We start from the raw sequence: 20,550 nt of genomic DNA, 5'->3' as shown, positions 1-20,550 counted from the left end.
GGTGTCTGTGGGTGAGACATTTTTCAGTCCCATGAAAATACTGTCAAGCTAATAAGAGACTGCACAGAGTACGTAATGTTTGCTATTTATAAGCTTGATTGGTCTTTGCTGCAGCTCCTCAGACCTCACTGCTAGTTAATTAATGGCTGTTTGGAAAGAAGGTTCAGCAGAGGATACCAGCGGCACCTCAAGAGACTGGCAAATAGAATATTTTGCATGTTTTCTGTGCAACGTATCAATGACTTAGTTTGCTTAGTACTCTAAGCATAGAGCTTAGTACTCTAAGCATAATAGCTTATACTACTTTGCTATAGTAGGCTCTCTTCACTTTTCTCTCATGCCCTCTGCTTCTTGAACTATATAGTCACTGCTTATGTTAAAATTGCCATCTTTGAGGTGTGGTGTCCATATAAGCATAAAAAGTACATCCAGCACATGCAGAAGTGCACTTTTTTCCATTCTTTCTCCATGATCCCTTCGTTCCTGTTATTCTGGGATCACAGTATCATTTGTGAAGATGTTGAGTATTGGCTGACACTGCTTTTTATGCCCACTTGCTGGAGTCACCCCACAGGAACTGTACATCTTTGATGTGGTGAATGTGCAGTAGTGGAGGAATAAATGTTACCAGTAGCTTTGCACATATTGTGAAAGCAGTAGTTTTGACAAAATATTAAAATTTTTAGTCACTGCAAAATGAATAAAAGTTCAGGCATTTCTAGGACTGTCCCATTTGGTTGCTGCTGGGAATGACTAAAAGTGTCAGCTGCTTTACGAACAACTGGCAAAATTATTAAAGACACTGGGAAACCTGGCATTATGGGCTCTCTGCTATACTATTTTTATTATGAAAGCCAGCATCATCTGTGTGAAATAGTGTTCCAGGAATGTTTACAAGTCAGAATTATTAATAAACAGAAACAGTTCTCTGTCCTTCTTTGTGGGCTCTGTCTGCACCTCTGACCAGGCTCTTTGACCTGCCCTGAGCTTTGTACCAGATGGCTGCTTCCTCAACTGAGATACCCCAAAATGGAGCAGTATTCCAGCTGAGGGGAGAAGACTGCGTAACATAATTATGGGCTGTACTCCTGTTTGTACGGTCTGGTGTGATGAGCGTCTTTCTAATGTGACATTGCTGACTTAAATTCAACCTGTGACCCAGGAGGGACCTCCATTTCCTTTTCTAAAGAACTTCTACCTAGCCTGTTGTTCTCCATCCTGTATTGAGCAATTAACGAATCCTGGTAGGATCCAATCGACTTCTGCTTTTTTTCTGGGTATTTTGCTGGTTTTCTTCGGAAATTCCTGTCAAGTCACTATCTTAGGCTGCTTTCCAGTCTTCGGCTGGAGCGGGTTTTGATGAAAGCTGCTGTAGTAGGCCACGTAAATGTGAAACACCTGGTGCAGTTATTGCAAAGCAAAGAGAGAATGTCCTCACTTTTGAAAATAAGCTATAATTCTGCTGTTTGATGTATATTATTGTGGGTTTAGGAGATAAATATGCAATGCATTAGTTTTATAAATAAATGTGGCATTGAGTAGTTTCCCACTTTCTTCTGAGGTAATGGTTTCAAATATTAGGGGATCAAGCATGTCACTCAGTGCAAACCTGTTATTTTCTGTTGTTTTTTGAAGTAACTGGGTGTTTTAGTAATTTTGAAGATTGTCTAATTTTACTGTAGTATCTAATAATCATAGTTGCTGTAGCGTGTATAATCTTTTTTTTTTTTTTTTTTCCTCTGCACTTGCAGAGTAAAGCAGTAAAGTTTTTCACGATCGCTGCACAGACCATGGAGAGCTTTGTGAAGTCATTAAGTGAAGACATGAAACAGCAGGATCTGGATTCTGATGAAAATCAGTTTGTATTAGCTTTGGCAGGGATTGTAACAAGTAAGTTAATGTTATCTTTCAGAATAGCATTCCATGTGTACTAGGAATTTCTATATTGCCTTATATGTGCTGCAGTAAGTACAGCTTTTCAAAGTTGGGTATTTAGTCAATGTTGATATCTTGGTTGACTTCCTAGTCTTTTAAAGTCCTAGCAGATTTTGTCATTTACACTTCTGTGAGGCATTGTACTGTCAGTGACACAGTTCAGGGTTAGACAGGTAAGAGCCATTGAGTTCTGAAATTCCCTAACATGTCTGCTCAATCTGGAGTAAAGCAAAGACCATTCTGCCATGCTCACCATAGTTTGTAAATGTCAAGCAATTTACTTTCTGAATCACCAGTAACGCTAACATCTTCAAGATGTATGAATTGCAGATGTTGCAAGTAGATCCGCCCCATCTTAAGGTATGTGCTCAGCATTTTGAAACTGCTTAAGAATTTTTTTGGTGCCAGATGGACCCCACCTTCACTGTCCTGAGTCCATAGTGCTAAGAGAAGTAAAAGGTAATAGACCTGACTTCCATACCAAATGTTTCTTTTTAGGGTCAGAAAATAAGTAGAAAACCACAGATCTATCTTAGTATGGCTGCCCTTGGCTTGGAAGGCTGTGAGAAATGGGTTTGATGCATCATCTGCATTTTTGTGAAGCTGTGCAACTGTCAAAATGACACTAATGACATGATGCAAGATAGATGAAATAGTGGGTATTTATACAAATAGGTGAATCTTGCATTAATGGCTTTGTTGAATGTATGTTTTTAGGTGTTGTGGTACCATTAAAGATTGTAATAAAAAACAATATGTGATGCATTATGCCACTGTACCAAGGTGGAATCTAGTTCTTTCCAATTTCTTCATTGAAAAAAACCAAAAAAAAGCATAGCAAAAGTAAAGTCTGAACAAAGAAAATGTTTAAAGGCTGGGGTGGGGGGTGTTGGAGTTCTGCCTGAGAAGGAATCAGGATGGTGGAATGAAATCTTGCTTCACTGAAGCTGATAGAAATTTTGCCAGTGAATTTGATATTACCAAGGTTTGTCTCTTTGTCTCTGTAATTTGGGAAAGGAGGTTGCTGAAACTCAAATGAGATAAAGGATAGTCAGATGAATGATGTAGAAGGTACCAGTTTAATCCTCCTAGTTACACTGTAAAGTAGTATTACACTAGAAAGCAGTATTAAAAGAACACTGAGGAGGTGGTCATGAAGTGCCAAGTATTCAGAAGTTAGAAAATACCAGAACAGAAGTTCTCAGTGCAGTCATAACACAGCCCAGCATGCACAAACATTGCAATAACAGTCTTTAATTATATGCTGTGTCCATAGTACCTCTGCTTATTCTGAGGTTAAAAAAGACATCATGATGTACACGCATAGGAGAGAGAAACTGAGGCTGCATGAAAGTGGAAGAACTGTATCATGCAGCAGATCGCAAACTTGCCCTGAATGGGAGGCCAGGGAACCAGGTTCTGTCACTAGTTACATACGCTGCACTTTATGTGTTTGGAGGAGGCTTAGCCAGTTGCACAGTACAGAGAAGCTTGGGTTGCTGGAAGATACCTCTTGCACTTAAGGATGCCCTGAGGTATGGGGCAAGCGTAAGGGAAAATACTAAAGGAAAGTCTGCTTTGGACCAGTAGTCTTTGGAAATATTTTTGCTTTTTGGTTTGTGCATGAATAATGCAACACTTGCAGAGAGGTAGGAAAAGAGCTTTTGAGTAGATGTCCACGAGAGTTTTGGTTGTGTAATGTGCCAGATGTATTGGATTGAGCAATTGTAAAACAATCTGCAATCTTGTTTCTTTAAAGTGGGACCTGTAATGGTCAGCTTTGCTTCAGTCCCACATCATTTGTGGATGAATCCAACCTTTTGTTTCATAATTCACTGTCTTATTATTAGGATACTGGCCACTCTTAATAAATATTTTAATTACCAAAGTAGAATTACGGAGGGGTTTGACCAGTATAATTTGCTGCTTCAGTATTTGCTATTTAGATGAGTATAGTTTGAAGTTTATATAGATGCCATAGTTCATTCTTCACAGCTGACATATCTTTTTAGTGGTTCTGATAATTAGTATGAACTTTTGCTTGAAACATGATGTTTATGATGATGTTTTCTGTTCTCCCACAGATGTGGCTGCATTGGCATGTGGCCGTGAGTTCTTGGTTAGTTCAAGTCGTGAATTACTGGACACAATGATGCACCTCCTGGGAGACATGAAGCCAGGACTCTGTACCAAGTTTAAAGTGTATGATGACTTTTTTTTTTTCCTTGAAAATGAAATGCATTATCTTGCAGTGTGGGTCACAGTGATGACAGTAGTTTTCCCACTCTCATTATTTCCTTTCCTGGAGAGGAAACAATTTTTGGAAACTCTTTTCACAGTAGCATTCCTTGCAGATATACTAGGCTTGGCTACAAGGCTAGCTTTATCCAGGTTTTGTGTCTCTTGGGAAGTCTCTTAATCACCATAATATTGTAGAGATGAGCAGGGATGCAGCCTTCTACCTTAGGAGGGGCTTATCAGTTGAGGGTCAGATAAGGAAGGTGTGAGGTCAAGTTTTAAAACAGAGAGGATGTGGGAAATGTGGACTCATTCCCTTCTAATATGAAGACACTAAAACGCTGCATCTGCTTAGTGAAGAAAGTGAGTTATATATCTGCTAAGAGCAAAAATTAAATTAGTTTATGCTACTTAGTAGCCAAAAGTACCATGCACTTACGTTTGTAAAAGGTAATGCCTGTAAAGGGACCTTGTGATACAGCATTGTAAAGAACAGGCCATGTTACACAGTTCAGATGCTGGAAAAGTTGTACTTCCCAGCTCATGGAGAGATTGAGTAAACTATTGTCTTTGCCTTTTTCTCAGAGCTGTTACAAGCTGAGGATATATGGCCTCGACTAAGCAAATTACAGTGGCTTAACGAGTGCTTGCTCATCCGCTAAGCTGTGGGCACTTGCCCAGTACACCTGGTTAATTTGTTCATGAAAAAGGCTTAACTGGTGGGTTTTTTCATAAATGGGACACACACACACACGCGCGTGCACACAAAGAATTCATACCCAAGCCAGCTGTCACAGCTCAGCTGACAAACAGCAACCCTGTCAGCCACAGTGACTTGACTGCGTCCATGCACGCATTTAGGCAGGTTGTATGTGATAGGCATGAAATCAGACTCAGTCTTAACTTTGGATAGGTTTTATCTTGCCTAATCTCAGCTATCAGAAAGCTAGATGTCAAGTATCTGCTAACTGTCTGGGCTCCTTCCCAGTTAGTGGAAGGAGATGGTGCTGTCAGATGATTGCTCACTCAGCCTGTGTTAGGAGGAACGAGTTGCCCTCTGAAGGTGCTTGCCTTTCCCCGTTGGGTAGCAAGGGGGAAGCTGAATAGCCTGTGCTATTCAGTGGTTAGATGCTTTGATGTCAGTCATTTACTGTGTTTCCCAAGTGTTGGGCTTGAAGGTCAGCCCTCAAAACAGGGTATTTAACTCTTGCAACAGTGGGGTTTGTTTTTGTAAAGCCCCAACTAAAAGATTTGTATGAGAATCTCAACTTAAGAAAGAAAAGGTAATTTGTGCCTTCATGTATATAACAAAAAAAAAAAAAAAAAAGAAAAGAGGGCCTGTACCATTTCAAAATCTGTCCAGAAAAAAAAAATTATGAGAGGACTTTATTTTGGGAGGAGGAGGGAAAGGAAAGTGTTCTTAAACACACACACATGAACACACACTCTGAATTTCAAGCAAATGTGTGTCTATGGGTCCAGATACATTATTTTTTTTATCATTTCAGATTGTAGTAATGTAATTGGATGTGAGGGACTTCCTTTTGAATTGATGTTTTGGGTGGGTTTTTAATTATATTTCAAAACCTGCCTGCTTTCCAGAAGAATTACACATGGTGATATAAACTTGGCTGCCATACAGCAATACTGGTAAAACATACATAAAACAATCCCATGAAGTGGCTAGGGATTCAACAGGGGCCAGCCTCTTAGGCTAACAAATTGAGTGAAGCTTAAAAAACATCACTGTGGTATGACATGGAAGGATATCACCAACTTAAAATTTAATCAGTTAAAGAAAAAATTTGGCTTATTTTCAAGGATATGTTTGTCCTTCGCTCAGTGTTGAGGTTTTACAATTCTTTTCTTGCTTTTATTTTCAAAAATATTTTTCTTTACTCTGTGACAAATCAGGGGAAACTGTGAGTCTAATTCTACACAGAGCAGTATCAAAGTAAGCTGATAAACGGAAGAGTTCTCTTTCCTCTTCTAGTTCTAGCAATCCTGTGTTTTACTTGTACCGGTACAGAAATAAAAAATTTACAGGGAAAAGCTGTCATTTATTCCAGCACTGCTACAATATCCATTGTAGTCCATGAGTATGTAACAAATATATCCAAGGCATCTACATGACTGAGTGCTGGTACTGAAATCTCATGGGTATCTTTGCCTTTCTGAAATAGCAGTGGTGTGAAAGACTAGGTTTTCTTCTCATTGGTCTGGGGTTTGTTCAACATTTGTGATTGTTAGGCAGTGAATAAACATTTACATAGTTGTTCATAGCTATAATTAAATTGTTAGGAATATTGAACTTTGCTTATGTAGCAGTTGAAAGTAGCCCATAAAAATATGTTCTTCAGTGCATATTTAGTACATTTTCTATACTAATCCCATGTATTAAGCAGATGAGAAGGGGCTTTAGCTGTTCTTTTAGTTCTAGATTTTAAAGAAAGCATTGACAGATATAGTAGTACAGGATGTTAATTAAATTTGGCTTGCCTAAATAGGAAGACTATGAAATGCATAATTAAAAAGCCCTCCACATTTAAAAAAAAAAAACAAAGTATTGTTTATCCAGTAATTATGTGTGTCAGGTTTGCTTCAATAAGCACTTTTGCAATAATTATCACAAACAATACTTACTGGAATGTGCAAGTACTAGAGGTGAAGGTGGTATAAAGGGCCTGGAAATGCTTCTATGTTGTGCTCAGGTGAGTGTGTTTAATTAGTAATAATATGTTACTACATTGGCTTGTGGGGGGGGGGGGTTGTCGTCTTCTGACACTCCAAAACCACAGCCGTTCCCTGGATCACCACCACTCAGCCCCTTTTTGTCTGCACAAAGCAAACAAGTGAAATAAAAATGCAAACATAGCAGTATCTTTTTACGTCACTTTATTTCTAACTGCAAATGTCAAACAGATTAAGGATGAAAGACATTGTCAAGAAATTCCATTATAAGATACTGTTTTATTGATCATTTTCATTCTGGCTCATTATAGGTAATTATGGGTGTGCTCCTTTGTCAGGGGTTGGGTTCTGGAAGCCAAGAAAGAGCTGCACAGACTGTATGAAAAGAAGCGTAGGGGCTTTACAAGTTGCAATTTCAGTTCCACAGCACCCCTCGCTGCTTGTCAGTGGCCACTGATGCAGTAGTTTTAATAATGTACTATTTCTTCTTCCTACTGCTTAAAAGCCTAGGTGATCAAACTCACAGTGGTGCAGCACATAATATAAATTAGGCCTCTTAAAAATCAGTTTAGCCTGCAATGGGTTGGTTACTTTCCTGCTTTCTGAAGGTATGTGCGGAGAGTGTCCAAAAGTCTGCTGGTGGCATAGTAGCTTAAGCTGTGAGAATAGGGTGTGAGGTCCATTCGGAATAACATTATTTCCCTTTTGTTTGGAAACGGTGGCAGTGCAGTGGCATGCAGGTTTATCACAGTCATGCGAGATAGCAGCTGCCAAGCTGGACCCAGAATGGAAGAGAACGTTCCAGCCTGCTTCTGTTTCTCTGTGTTTTGTATGCAACCCGGCACCCAGCTGTGAGTGGGTATGATGACATGTTCCATAAATGTTAGGAGCCCTGCTCATTCATCTTCCCTTTTCATTGTCCAGAAGATTGACTTGCGTGTTACCATCTTTGAAAAGAAATAAAATAAAAAGTAATAGCATCCATCATAGCACATCATAAAGTACATTAATGCCCTGTCCCCCCAGCTAGTCCACAGCTGTAAAGATGATCTTCATAAAAGGCAGGACAGGAGAACATCGATAGAAGGGTGAAAGAACTTGTAAGACAACTTCTCACTCCAGAGTATGGCTCTTTTTTCAGGAACATCAGGGACCTCTTGGCTCGAAGTTCATAGTACAGCAGTGATCTGATTCTGAAAGAGGCTGAGCATTAGTTTGTCTTGTTAATGTCAGTGGGGATTTTTTCTGGATGCTTTCTGCTTTTGAGTATCAGGTCCCATTCCTACTGGAAGTTAGAGGGAAATTGAAATAATTTGTGTCAAACCTACTGAGACTCTGCTTAGCTGAAAAAGAAGGTTTTACCCACCAAAACCATAAAAAAACTTGTATCAGCAATGTGGAAGAGGGCGTAACAACATCAAATGTTTGAAAGCAGAACTTAGTTCAGCAGAAACTGCAGGAGAAGATTTAATCCCAATGAAATGCTCTGCATTGAGTATTAGCAAATGTTCTAGATAGCTTTGGAAAGGGAGGCTTGTTTTGAGCCCTAAGTTACCATATGTGTCTGACAGTGAAAAGCAGTTTAAAATAAATTTTGACCCAGGCACTTTCTCTGCATAGAGAGGCAGAGCTGCCATTTCTGCATGCCACTTCCTATACCTTATAACATTACCTTGGCTCTGTCACGGCTGAGGCTGAGGGGGTACCAGTAGCCAAACCCCTTTTGCCTGATGGGTTTCAGATTTTGCAAGTCACTGATCATACTGAAGCTTTTCATATTTGCAGTAACTTCAGCATGAGCCGCAGTGGGAGAAGCTGGTGGGATCGGCAGGCTAGAGCAGTCCTTTAAAATGCAGAGCCTTCTCCAGCCTACCTGGTTTTTCTCTCTGTAAAAAAGTTGAGACTTTGGTTTAATTTATAACCTGTGATGTATGCAGCCCCCAAATGACTAATGAACTTCCTATTTTAGGAGGCTGATAAATTAGGAAATCCTGGGTTTGGAAGCTTTTGAAAATGTGGCTGAAATGAACATATACTTACTATATATATTTTTATTTTGTCATTTACACATGGACATGCATGGTTTCAGTTTGTCAGAGATGTCATCTTAGGTTTTTTTTTTTCAATGCTCAGTTAAGAAAATGTTTTCTAGCTGCCAGGCCATAGATCTTTTCTGTCACCTGGAAGACAAGTTATGGGTTCTGTCCGCCTTCAACATCAATGACCATAATAGACCAAAACAATTCACCTTGTAGAAAAAATTATGGCTTTGAGTGGGCCCAAATGTTATTTGGAAATAGTTTTGAAGAGGTGCGGGTGAGAGTACCATTTGGCCTGTCTTATCCTGGTGTTGATCTATGCTAAGACAAGAGCACAGTTTACAGCCAAATTGAATTCCAGTGTTATTGACCTTAAAAAAAAAAAAATTTCCAGTTGTACGTTGAACATAATCAATCTGGATTCCTGAAGGCAAAGTAAATAGGAAAGTCCATGATGACATTTTAAGAGACAAGCAGTCGGTTTTTTCACAGCAGGGTCTCACTCGATGACCCAGATCGTACAGCCCTGCCTGACTGCGAGGGGCTGGAGAGCAGGCAGAGAGAGCCAGTTCTCTGCCTTGCGCCCACAGCAGAAGGGACGAGTCTAGCTTAGGAGAGAGTGTGCTAAGCTGAGCTGGGACTACTAATACCTTCCTTTTCCGTCCTTCAGGCCTGTCCCCCTCTTCCAAATGCTTCTGTAGGCATAGTAACTTCCCCTGCCAGCGGAGAGAGACTACATTGGTGTTTGCTGTATGCTAGCTATATGTTGCATCTGTTCCTGCAGGCAGGAGGAACAGGAGGATGCTTGAAAGAGGATGGCATAAGCAATGTGTCTGCGTTTCAACTGACTGGAGGGTCAATGTACAGAAAGGCTGGTGTTGCACAACCAATGGAGCAGAGACTTCCTTTAATGTTGTTTCTAGTATTCAGTATACAGTCTGGCTTTCTGTGTTTCCTAGTGGCCCTTTTATTTGTCAGGGCAAACAGCTTATTTGAGATGATCTTCTGCCCAGTGGGGACTGGCACTACAAAAGCTCTATTGTATAGGTTGAGTGGTCACATAAAGCCAAGTCCTGGTTTTGCACGTTTTATGTAATAGATCTCATGGAGTTTGATGAGACTTTCTTACTTACACATGGGATGTTTGTCCTTGTGTTTGAAATACGTGATTTAACAGTAGAGACAAGGTTTTGCACAATATTGCTTATATATAATTTGAGACTTGTCTCTTTTATCAAAATATAAATTATTAAATAGGCTTCTGCCTCAGTACATGCTTGGCATAAATAGCAAAAGATGCCAAAACATGCAAAGAAATCAAAGTACATCATATCTTTTTTCTTTCAATTCTAGGCTAATGCTAATGTCACTTTACAATGTGAGTATCAACTTGAAAGGCTTGAAGTACATCAGTGAAAGTCCAGGTTTTATTCCTTTGCTTTGGTGGCTATTGAATGGTAAGTTGCTCTAAGAACTTTGTAAATCGTGACTTTGGGGATTGTAGGTTGGCAATAGGTGTTGCAATTAACAAAACAGGAATTTATCTCTGTAACCTGATTATGTATAGCTTTTGTCAGATTAGAAGTAAACAAAAAGGGCAAATAGCTAGAGGGAGAAGATACGCATTTCCCACAATATTTTTGGCACTGTATGTAATATTCCATTAATATAAAATTTATGGATGGTAGAATTAAAAACAGGGAATGGAGAAATTTGATGAAGTGGATTAAAAAAAGCCACCTGCATTTTCACATACCAACTTTAAAATAAACCTGGAGGGGAAACTATGTATCAGATCACTACCATTTAGCAAAAGAAAATATAACTGTGTTCTGACACATTTTGGGGAAAGAAGCCAACCTCCGTAACTACACTCACCCGTGACAAAAGTGACCCCTTCTACAGCTGAAGAGAGGCCTTGTGCTCTAATAGGATTTGGGCTTGCAGGGCTTGAGTACTATTCCCAGCTTTGCCTTTGGCCAGTGCAGGACTTCAAGGACATCAAGGACTTCTGTTGCCACTGTCAGGTACATGAGTGACATCAAGGCTCTGCTCTTTTGGAGGCTTCAAATCCGTGCGTAGGAGCCAGCAGAGATTGACGTTGCCAGTGTGCATTGGACTTGGCTGGCAGCTGCTGTGTGTGCAGATTGTAAGGGACAGTGAGGACAGCAGTAAGGACAAAGCCATGACACTGTGCTGCCTATGAACTGCTCCTAGAGTTGCTCTGTCTTGGCTTTCTTAAGTTTTTTGTGGCTTGTCCATGAGAAGATTTTGGTGTGCAGTTCACAGGACTGGAGAGGTCCGTCATCCTGGTGCTCTGTGCTGCTATGCAAAACCCTGTTGTAATACAACTAGTAAATACTAACAGCAGCCAGAATGAGAGAGGTTCCATCTGCTTTTTCAAGGAATTAATTTCATATTGAAGTTTTAGAAAAGCTTTCATTTGGGCTGGTAAGCTGGAAGCTAGTTGTATCGCTTACAGTTCCCTCAAATATTTTACAGAAAATGTAGGTAGTTGTGCTTTTCACCAAATAATTTACTGCTTTGCAATGCCATAGGCTCACTCTTCTGACATCTCAGAAAATTAAGTAATCCTTGTAAGACTGTTGGAAAACACCTGTTTCATAGTTTGTTTTTAATATAGTTTGAGAAAAATTGTATTCTCAGAGAACTCTGAATATGTGGTCCTTTGTTCTGCTGTGCTTAGAAATTTAATATATGTTAGTCCAGATTTTCCTTTTACTTTGTTTGGCTAATATATACATAAGCTGTTGTTCTAGCAAAAAAACCCAAACCAAAACACCCTCAAAAATCCCTGTCTAAGTATGAGTTCCCAAATGCGCCCCTCTAAATGTGATAAAACAAAGCAGCTAATCATTTGATGAAGTCTGTTGTTTGAAGAAGGCTCCTAGGTCACATAAGAGGATGAAATGTGGCACAGTTGTTATTAATTTGTAGCTGCTAATGGAAATAAGATATAGAAAGGCTACTCTGCATTTTGAAAGTGTTAATTGTGTATAGCTGGGTTGTAGAAGGAAGGACGGGCATGGCTAATTCCTTCACTTTTTGATAATAAAGTTGTCCAGTTACAGCAAAGGAGGAAGATTCTCAGGTATAAACCACATCTGCTGGTTCATTTTCCTGACTTCGGAGGAAGTCTGCTTACTGTCAAGGGGGATGGCTGCCTAGTTTGTATATCAGATGAGAAGTCAGATCCAAGACCCTGTCTTGTTCCCATCATTTTGTATGAGATTGCTGTAGTTTTCTGTACATTTAAACTTTTTCTAAATGTTTCAACTTGCAAAACTCAGTAACTTCCTCCCACTTTTGCTCCTCTCCTGTTTCTGTGGCCAGCATCTTCAGCTTCTGCTAGCCATGATTCAGTTTATAAACACCTGGAACTGCTATAGCATAAGGTCTTACAGTTTTTTCCATGCAAGAGTGTAGAGCTCTACACTCTGCTGGCAGGGTATCCTGAATATGCTGCCTTCCTCCAGGAAGCTTTTTCAAAGAGTGTTTTGATTAAGGCTTATGAGATGATTCAGCTTTCCACAATTCTGTAAGCTTTTATCAGCATTCCCACTAAGAGAGGCCCCAGAAATCATCCTCTAACTTTTTTTTTTTTTTCAGAGAATCATCCTGTTTGCTTTTCCATTGTCAATATACAAGTGTCTGTGACCTCAGCCTATATATCAAGGCCATTTTTCTCCCACTGTTTTGTACGCAGCTGATAAATCCCTCAAATTCCTTCTCTGAATTCTCAGTCTCTGCCCAGTCTTATTGTCCACTGAGGAATGTCCTTCCCCAAGTGAGGAGAGCAAATCATTAACTTGATTTTCTTTATTCCCCTTTGTTGTATCTGAAGCAAAGAGGGATTTGATTCAGGTTGTCTAGCAGGCTTTTTGACGAGACAGAAATACGCCTTGATATTGAATACGTGGATGGTAAGAGAAAGGAGGAAAAATCTTATAAAGATTTCTAGTAGAGCAGGAATGTTAAGAGCAAACTGGGTTCATCTGTTCTACTGTCTTTAGAAAATTTAGATGAGCTGGTATGACTTTACACTTGCTAACAAGAATTCTTAATAGCTCTTTCTGCTGGAGGCTATACTGATAATAGGAGAAAACCAAATGTTTGACACGCTTTTTGAAGGTAATGCAGATCTCTGTAGTTTTAGCACTTTATGAGGTGGGCTATTTTTTCTTTTTTTTCCACCTTTTTAAACACTGTCTAAAAGATGGGCACCCTTTAATAAGCAGCACTGATCACTGAAGATACTCTGATAGCTTATGTAGCTGTTGTATTCTTGTGTAGGTATTGTCTATGCCTACCTATACCTTCCCAGCCTGGTGCCAGCATAAAACATGTGAATGATGACTCACATTTCTGGCTGTGGAGCAGCTTGTGGGATCAGTAGAGTTCTTGTCTTGTGGAGCACCATTTGTTTGCAGAGCAGCTGTTCCCATCTTGGAGAAAATAGGCAGCTTTCCTTTTCCCCATCAGCTGCTGTCCCTTTGTTGATGTCTTGGCTACAGGTTTTGTATAACTTTAAGATTTAAAGAAGCCCTGTCCTCAGCAATAGAAAAAGAAGTTATATAATTTGGGTAGACATCCGCCTGAGATTTGTCAATATTTTTTCTGGTGCTTTACATCTATAGATGCAATAAGACTTTCATTCTGTAATTCCCAAAGAGGTAGACTGGGACTTTCCTCTGCCAAGGATCTTTTGAAGAAGAAGAAGATGCAGTCAGCTCAGGTATTAATAATAAAGACTAGATTTATGTTTTTCATTTTTGATCATACAGAGCATCTACCAACAAATGTGTGCTGGAGAAAATGGGTCTAGGCTCTTCTCTGTGGTTCGTTGTTTTTTTTTAACTATCCTGTGTCTTTATTTTGGTTTTCCCCACTTTCCTTTGAATGCAGTTAAAAAAATTGCTCCCCTTGGATACATGAGAAAGTGAGGAATTCAGAGAGGCTGTCAGTGACATTTCTCATCTATAGCTGGGAAATTGCTCCAGGTACTTCATTAAAGGAAAGACAACAAGAGAAGTATGACTAATTTTAGATCTTGCCCTTCAGTTTCCTCCACCACAGTTCCACACGGAAATCTAACCTTGTTTATCCAAATTCTTTGCAAATGACAGTCTCTATTATAAATGCCTGTATGAAGCACATTCTCATTTTGCTAATGCTGCCTGCAACCTTCAATATTTGCTTTTCATGACTAACCCTGAAAGTTTTTAATGTCTTGCTTTTCTGTTTGAATTGGTTATGGCTGTGAGAGTTTTTGAAAATTCAGGTTATTTGCATGGCAGCATGTTATTTAAGACATCTGGACAAACAGAACCCCCCTATTTATAAAATGATGACTGTATTAAAAGAAACTTTGGTTCATAAATCAAAACCTCAGTTAGCAGACTTTCAAGTGCACAACAGTTTCATACTTGTCAGACTATGAAACTAGTCTTAAAAAGAGGATTGCCCTTCTTGCCCTGTAAGACCATGTCCATTTTCTTAAATGCAAAGATGTCAGCTCTGACGCAGAAAGTCCCTGAACCACAGTTAGCTGAGAGGCTGGAAGAGTGGCCAGGGGAAGTCTCACTGAATGCCCTTTTCCATACTTTTCTCTAAGCAGCTGCTGCAAATGATACTTGCGTAGATGGAGCTCCAGCTGGGTGCAGTGTGGCTGTCCTTGCCATCTGAGCAGGAGTTTCTTGACTAGGTCCTCACCCTGCCTAACAGCAGACTCCTGCAAACTGATGTTCTCCTGAGGAGCACAGTATTTCTCCTTTTGTGAATATATGTAAGAAACCTTAACTCTGGTAAATGCATCTGTCACTGTAAAGCATTGATTTGTTCTTACGTTGTTACTCTCATTCAGTAGCTACTGTGGGAATCCTCAGAAGCCCAAGCTAGGACTGATGGGAGCTGGACAACGTATCTAACAGCTCACCAATCTGCTAGCTGCAGAGTGATGTCTGTGCAAGCTTCTTTTCACTCGCAGCCCCTAAGTAGCAGTCAGGCAAATTGGGACCAAATTGCTGCTTCGATCTGGACCCTGGGAGTCTTTCTCAAGGATTTCCCTGATACAAGCGTGACAAGCATGTGTCTGTAGGAAAGTGGGGAATTCTGATTAGCTGAACTCCGTGTCTGACAGTGAGAGCAGTCACCTGGCTGGGAAGGAGACTGAAGCAAACTGAGCTGTTCTACGGGAGCTGGGGCAAATATGTTGTAGAGAGAATGGGCGTTTGCATCCATAGGAATTGCAGCAGCAAAGCTCAGTCTTTTTTCTGCTGCGGTGTTCTCCCTGCTCCTTCCCCACATGGTGTCTTTATTGCAACACCTCTTGTCTCCTCAGACCTATCAGCATTATGAAAATGTCCGGAAGACTCTCTGCTGCTGTAGGTACTGGCTCAGCTCTGCCAGCATTGGAAATGCAAAGAGATCTTACATGGTGCAAGCTGTGCCCTAGCTCTCTCTTAGACATGCTGTGATCATAGGTACTCTGACAGGTTCATAAAAAGGAAAGGGGGAGTGGCGAGTTGCCCCTTCATGCTAGAATCAGATAGTAATTGAATTGAATGACATTTACGACACTGGTGGGAAGCTTTTGAAATACTGCTCTTGTACATAGACATAGCTGTAAACCGCTTGCTGGTAATAAATCTTGCATTCAGGTGGCCAGGGAATGGTACGGGCACGTGTAAATTGAGTTCACACAACTCAGAGCCAATTGTGGATAAGCTGTTTAGCATTGATGTAATGCAATTACTTAAACCCTGCTGTGGGGAACAGTTCATCTGAGAGCATAGTGCTAATGACAGATGTGACTAAAATCTGTCCACGTTATCAGTTGCCTTTGTCAGTGACTGAAAGCCAGTGACATCAAACGGTAGTGCTGGCAGCTAGCAGAACGTCAGCGAACTCCAGCAGTTTCAACACCTTGTTAAAATTGCATCAGCATTTTATGATGGTGGTAGGCTTATGCTACGCTTGTCATCCCTGACTGAGGCAAGCAGCTTGATTTCCTCCCCTATTCCCCAGAAATAATGGTAGTAGTTTTGAAATTTTAGTTGAAGAGATGTGTGTACTAGTTGTTGGGAGGATATGATGCAGTGATTTGATTACAGCTAAATGATTTTTTTGATCTTGTACAAACAAAATGTTACTCAGCTAGTGTAGAAATGACTAAATCTGGAAGGTATTGAAATAAATAGAATGCTGAATAATGAAGATTCCTTACATTTCTTCTAATATTCTTTAGACAGGGTTTTTAGAAAAAATCCCTAATGATATTGGAGAGACAAGAGAAGGACTTCTAGGGTTGGTTTTTTTTTTTAATCCTCTTCGAAAACATGATTATCCGTAATAAGAAGTATTCTCAAAACCACATGTAATCCTAAGGAAGTATATTTTAAGGCATATGTATTTATTTAACTCAAAGCGTCTCTGAATACATGCAAAACAATGGCAATCAGAGGTTAAATGCGTATTAAGTCATCTTCTGGTGCAGGATCATTTCCTCCTTTGCTGTATGCCCGAGTGCCTAATCTGTTCTTCATTTGAGTGACTCAAGCCGTTGAGCTTCCCTGGCTGCTGCTGGAGATTCTTCCTAGAACCTCTTTGCTCTTACTGGAAAATGTTCTTGCTCGTCAAGCTGGAAATAATTTCCTGATCTCCTACAGATCCTAATTTTGTTAGCTCCCCTGCTAACGCTTCTTCCCTGATCAATTCTTTACTTTCTACAGCCTTTAAACACTTGCAGATAACAGTAACATAGATGCCTGTAACGGTATTAATAACAAAGGACTTTTCATCCAGGGATTTAAAACATCTTACATACATGAAGCTTCCCAGCAGTACTGCAAGCCATTAAAAGTATTAATGGCTTTATTTCATGGAGGAATAATGTCACACGGAGGAAGATTGTAATGAACTACATAGATTTCATTCCCAAAAGCTTCTTTCTTTTTACCTATTTGGGCTATGGTTTGTTGCTGCTATTTCTGGTGAATAAATGTAGAATAATACTAAGTACAGAGAAAGGGGGCAGGTGATATGTGCGGAGTTTGAACATTATGTCTGACAAAAAAAATAGGAATTAAAAAAACAACTCTGGCAGGCATGAAGACAAAAATAGAAGGAATGGGAGGACGAATTCAAGGCTTTTAGTCATATTTTGAATAGGTCAAAATAAATCTGAAAACCAAAACTTGCACCCAAGTTTTTTAAAAAGGATTCACTGAAGTGTTGCTGTCCAAGAAATTGGACATAAAGTCTTGCTGTCTGTGAGGCTGAGTTGTAGCATTTTTCCATGAGTTATGACTGCTCATCACTCAGAAATTGCACCTGCAGGTATTGCTGGAGATGATGATTGAAAGATACTCCTTAGAGCCTTCAACCCAGGTGGCAGCAACAGGGGTGGCTGTACTATGGGTATGGCCACTTCTGCAGGGTGTGGAGCACTAACCATTGTCTTTTTTTTAAAATGCTGATTTGAATGTCTAAAGTTGTCCAGTATGCCCAATAGCTAAGATTCTTGTTGCACAGAAAATCAGAAAATGCATGTTATTGTTTGGTTTTGGACAATTCCCGTGTCCTCAGATTATACCCCACTCTGCTAGCTTCCCAGGGGAAAGTAGAATTCCTTTCTGAAGAAAGTTTACACTTTAAATAAGGAAGGAGGTTTGGTAGAAAAGACATACGTATCTCATTTATGATGGAAAATGGAGAAAGAGAGAGAGAGTGCCTGGCTTGTGGGTGTAGATCAGATGTCACAGTCTTGTGTTTGACATCTGTACTTCAGCCACGTGCTAGTGGGAATTCTTTAAAAATTCCCATCTCGACAGTCAGTTTCATGCTTAAAGCCATAGTCGTCTTCACTGCCCATCACATTCCGTTTTCTCCCCTGGGTGCTTTCAATATTTCCCCTTACACTTTAATGAATAATTCTCCTTAGTCCTTTTTCAGGTCACTAGTGTTAGGTATTAAGTAAGCCAGGAAAGGAAAGAACTTGCCTCAGCCCACCAAATGCTTCCTTCAAACTCAGTACAGTGTGGTTTATTGCTGCACTGCATTTATGCTCCTTCAGTGAGATTTTGGTCTCTGTGGTGATTTTGTGAGCAAAGTGATCTGAATTAATTTTTCTCAACATTTGTGCACAACACTTTATCAAAAGCTTGCTGAAGACTAGGTATGCTAATGACAAACACATAAAAAATGCATGGCATGTGGAACAAATAACTACTTCAGCCATAAAAATATATTATATGTTTTCATTTGGAATATGCAGAAGAGAAGTGCAAAAATGGGGCTTTCTACCACATGCTTTTGATAAAGCTATAAACAATTAAGTGCAGATGGACTGTTGTGAACAATTAAAATATAATGCTCCTAATGTTTCAGTAATTAAAAATGCATCCTGTGTTCTTAACAGTAGAGTTATTATATGTCTTCCTACCTTAAGTCAGTCAAAGGTCTTTGCTACATTTTTCTGATGCATTCCTAAGCAGCAGTGCTTAGCTTCAGTACCCATTTCAATTTTGTGTAGACTGAATTCACTTGGAAGGTTGATACATGGTTACCAGGAAATTTTATAAAGATTAATATTTTATTGAGCTTTGAAGAAATCTGAAGGCTTGTATAAAAAGAAATTAAAGAAAAGCCTGGTAATCTACTGCAGATTTGATCAGTTGGTCTGTTTGGTTTTTAAGTCTGAATAGTCATGGGATATAGCTTGTTCTGCTCTTAAATTGGATTGCATCCAACAGTATATCTTGGCTACTGACTGCATAAATTCAAGTTAATAAATTCCCTGATTTGTAGCATTTTCAACATTTGAAAAACAAGAGAAAGGTTCCTCCCTCCCCAACACTGCTGAGAACAAGCTGCCGAGGAGGGCAAAGATGTTGTTTTCAGGTTCCTTCTAGAACCAGCCAGCCAGCACCAAATGGCAGCTGTGAATTATGAAACTTCAGTTATTCCCTGTCTGCCTGGTGGGTTATGAGGAGTGGCACTGTAGAGCTTTAATGCTACTTTTTTGGACTCGCTTCTAATAAGCACTGGCTTTTTTCCTCCCCCACTTTTAGACCCGGATACTGAAGTTTGTCTTCATGCTCTGCGGCTCCTCCAGTCTGTGATTCTAGAGCCAGAAGTATTAGCCAAGTCAGCCTCTGAGATGCGTGATACTTTGCCATTTCAGCGTATCATTGCGCTGTCAAAGAGCCGCAATGCAGAACTGCAAGCACTTGCAAAAGAACTACTTGACGATCTTAAAATACTTGAGTATGAAGCATAGAAGAGCTCTATGACACCAACTGCTTACGTCTTTCCTATATTTTTATGCTGTGAGTGTTGTTGGAGTTGGGCTTGATTGAAAAAACTCTGCCTAAGTTCCTCTGACAAAATCTTTTTCAGGAATTGGGTAACCCAACTAAAATAACACGTGGGAAAATGTGTTGGGTTTTAGTTGCCTAAATATAATCTTAGGTGATCTGGTAGAGATGGGGCAGACTTAATTTCTTTGAGTAGGATTTTGTTGATAATGGGTTTCCAAAATGATCCAGGTTATGTTGTCTATTTGCCGTATATAGAGGGAATAAAGTAGTCATCTCATTCATTGATAATATATAGTTTATTGCAGTAGTAAATAATCCTTTTGGTCCATCCTTAAGAATTATTGTACTGTGAGGAAAACTTTGTTGCTTTTCCTAACTCTTCTGTGTCAGAATGCATCCTGAGTTCCAGTTTTATTGTTGCTGTTTCTCACCTCTCTTCTTCTATTCTAATAAAAGAAAACTTAAATTCTGTAGCATGTAATGGATTCTGCTTTCAAAATTCGCATTCAGATTCACTCGAACTGCAAGTCGACCCCATCTGTGGCTGCCAGGCATACTAGAAACTGAGCCATTGTTTTTTCAAAAGCCCTGAAAAAAGGAAATTAATTACTGTTGTCCGTGGTACCTCACTGTGCACTGAAGAGGCTAAAATGAACTGCTGCTCTGTCGTGAGCAGCATTGCCTTCCCTCACAACTGTGGTGTTTGTTAGAGCTTCTGTGTACAGCTTGCTTACCTTGGTGGTACATACAAACATTTGTGTGCTTTGTATTGCTAGAATTTACACATTTTTTAGAAAAAAAAAAAAAGCATCCATTTCTGCGATGACAGAAACCCAGCCAATTTAGGTGATGCTATTCAAGGGAATAGCAAATGAGAAATGCAATGCTGTGGTGGCAACTTTTCCCATACTAAAGTTATGGTACCTCAGCTGTGAACCCAATGTATTAACAGTGTGGACTTCTAATCCAAATGTATAGAAAACATGAAGTAAACTTCATGGGGTTTAAATGTTGTAATTGGCAGACAGTTTTAGAGGAAGACCATTGTAAAATGTGAAGTTAAGGTATAGGTGATCTCCCATTAGTCTGTTTGCAGAATGATGAATATTCAGTTAGAAATGTTATAAATCAGCTTAAAATTACTTGAAATAATTGGCTCAAATGCTGCAAACGGTAGCAGTCTGATTTGGGACTGTCTAAAATGAAGATTAAGATACAGATCTTGCATAGATGAAGGGGTTGCATGGGGTTCTGCTGTGTCTGATTCAACACTACATTGAACTTACGAAGTGAAGATTTTTGGAAGG

General features: G+C 39.7%; 1 protein-coding gene across 5 annotated transcripts in view; it reads left to right on the top strand.

Annotated features, from left to right (window-relative positions):
• The window catches only part of LOC115343722 (heat shock transcription factor 2 binding protein), a 61,387-nt gene that overhangs the window by 13,538 nt on the left and 27,299 nt on the right, over nucleotides 1–20,550 (top strand). For 4 of the 5 annotated variants that reach the window (XM_030020063.1, XM_030020059.1, XM_030020061.1 and 1 more), the window contains 4 exons: nucleotides 1,752–1,890; nucleotides 4,020–4,137; nucleotides 10,257–10,360; nucleotides 18,995–19,716. In XM_030020063.1, coding sequence (XP_029875923.1) covers nucleotides 1,752–1,890; nucleotides 4,020–4,137; nucleotides 10,257–10,360; nucleotides 18,995–19,203 — 570 coding nt within the window. In that variant the 3' untranslated portion in view covers nucleotides 19,204–19,716. Of the gene's footprint in view, nucleotides 1–1,751; nucleotides 1,891–4,019; nucleotides 4,138–10,256; nucleotides 10,361–18,994; nucleotides 19,717–20,550 lie in introns of those variants that run through there. The other variant, XM_030020064.1, reaches the window with a different exon arrangement.

This window comes from Aquila chrysaetos, chromosome 7 (assembly GCF_900496995.4).
Source record: "Aquila chrysaetos chrysaetos chromosome 7, bAquChr1.4, whole genome shotgun sequence".
Taxonomy (NCBI): Eukaryota; Metazoa; Chordata; class Aves; order Accipitriformes; family Accipitridae; genus Aquila; species Aquila chrysaetos.
The sequence above is the reverse complement of the archived record's forward strand: the minus strand, read 5'-3'. Positions and strand labels throughout refer to the sequence as shown.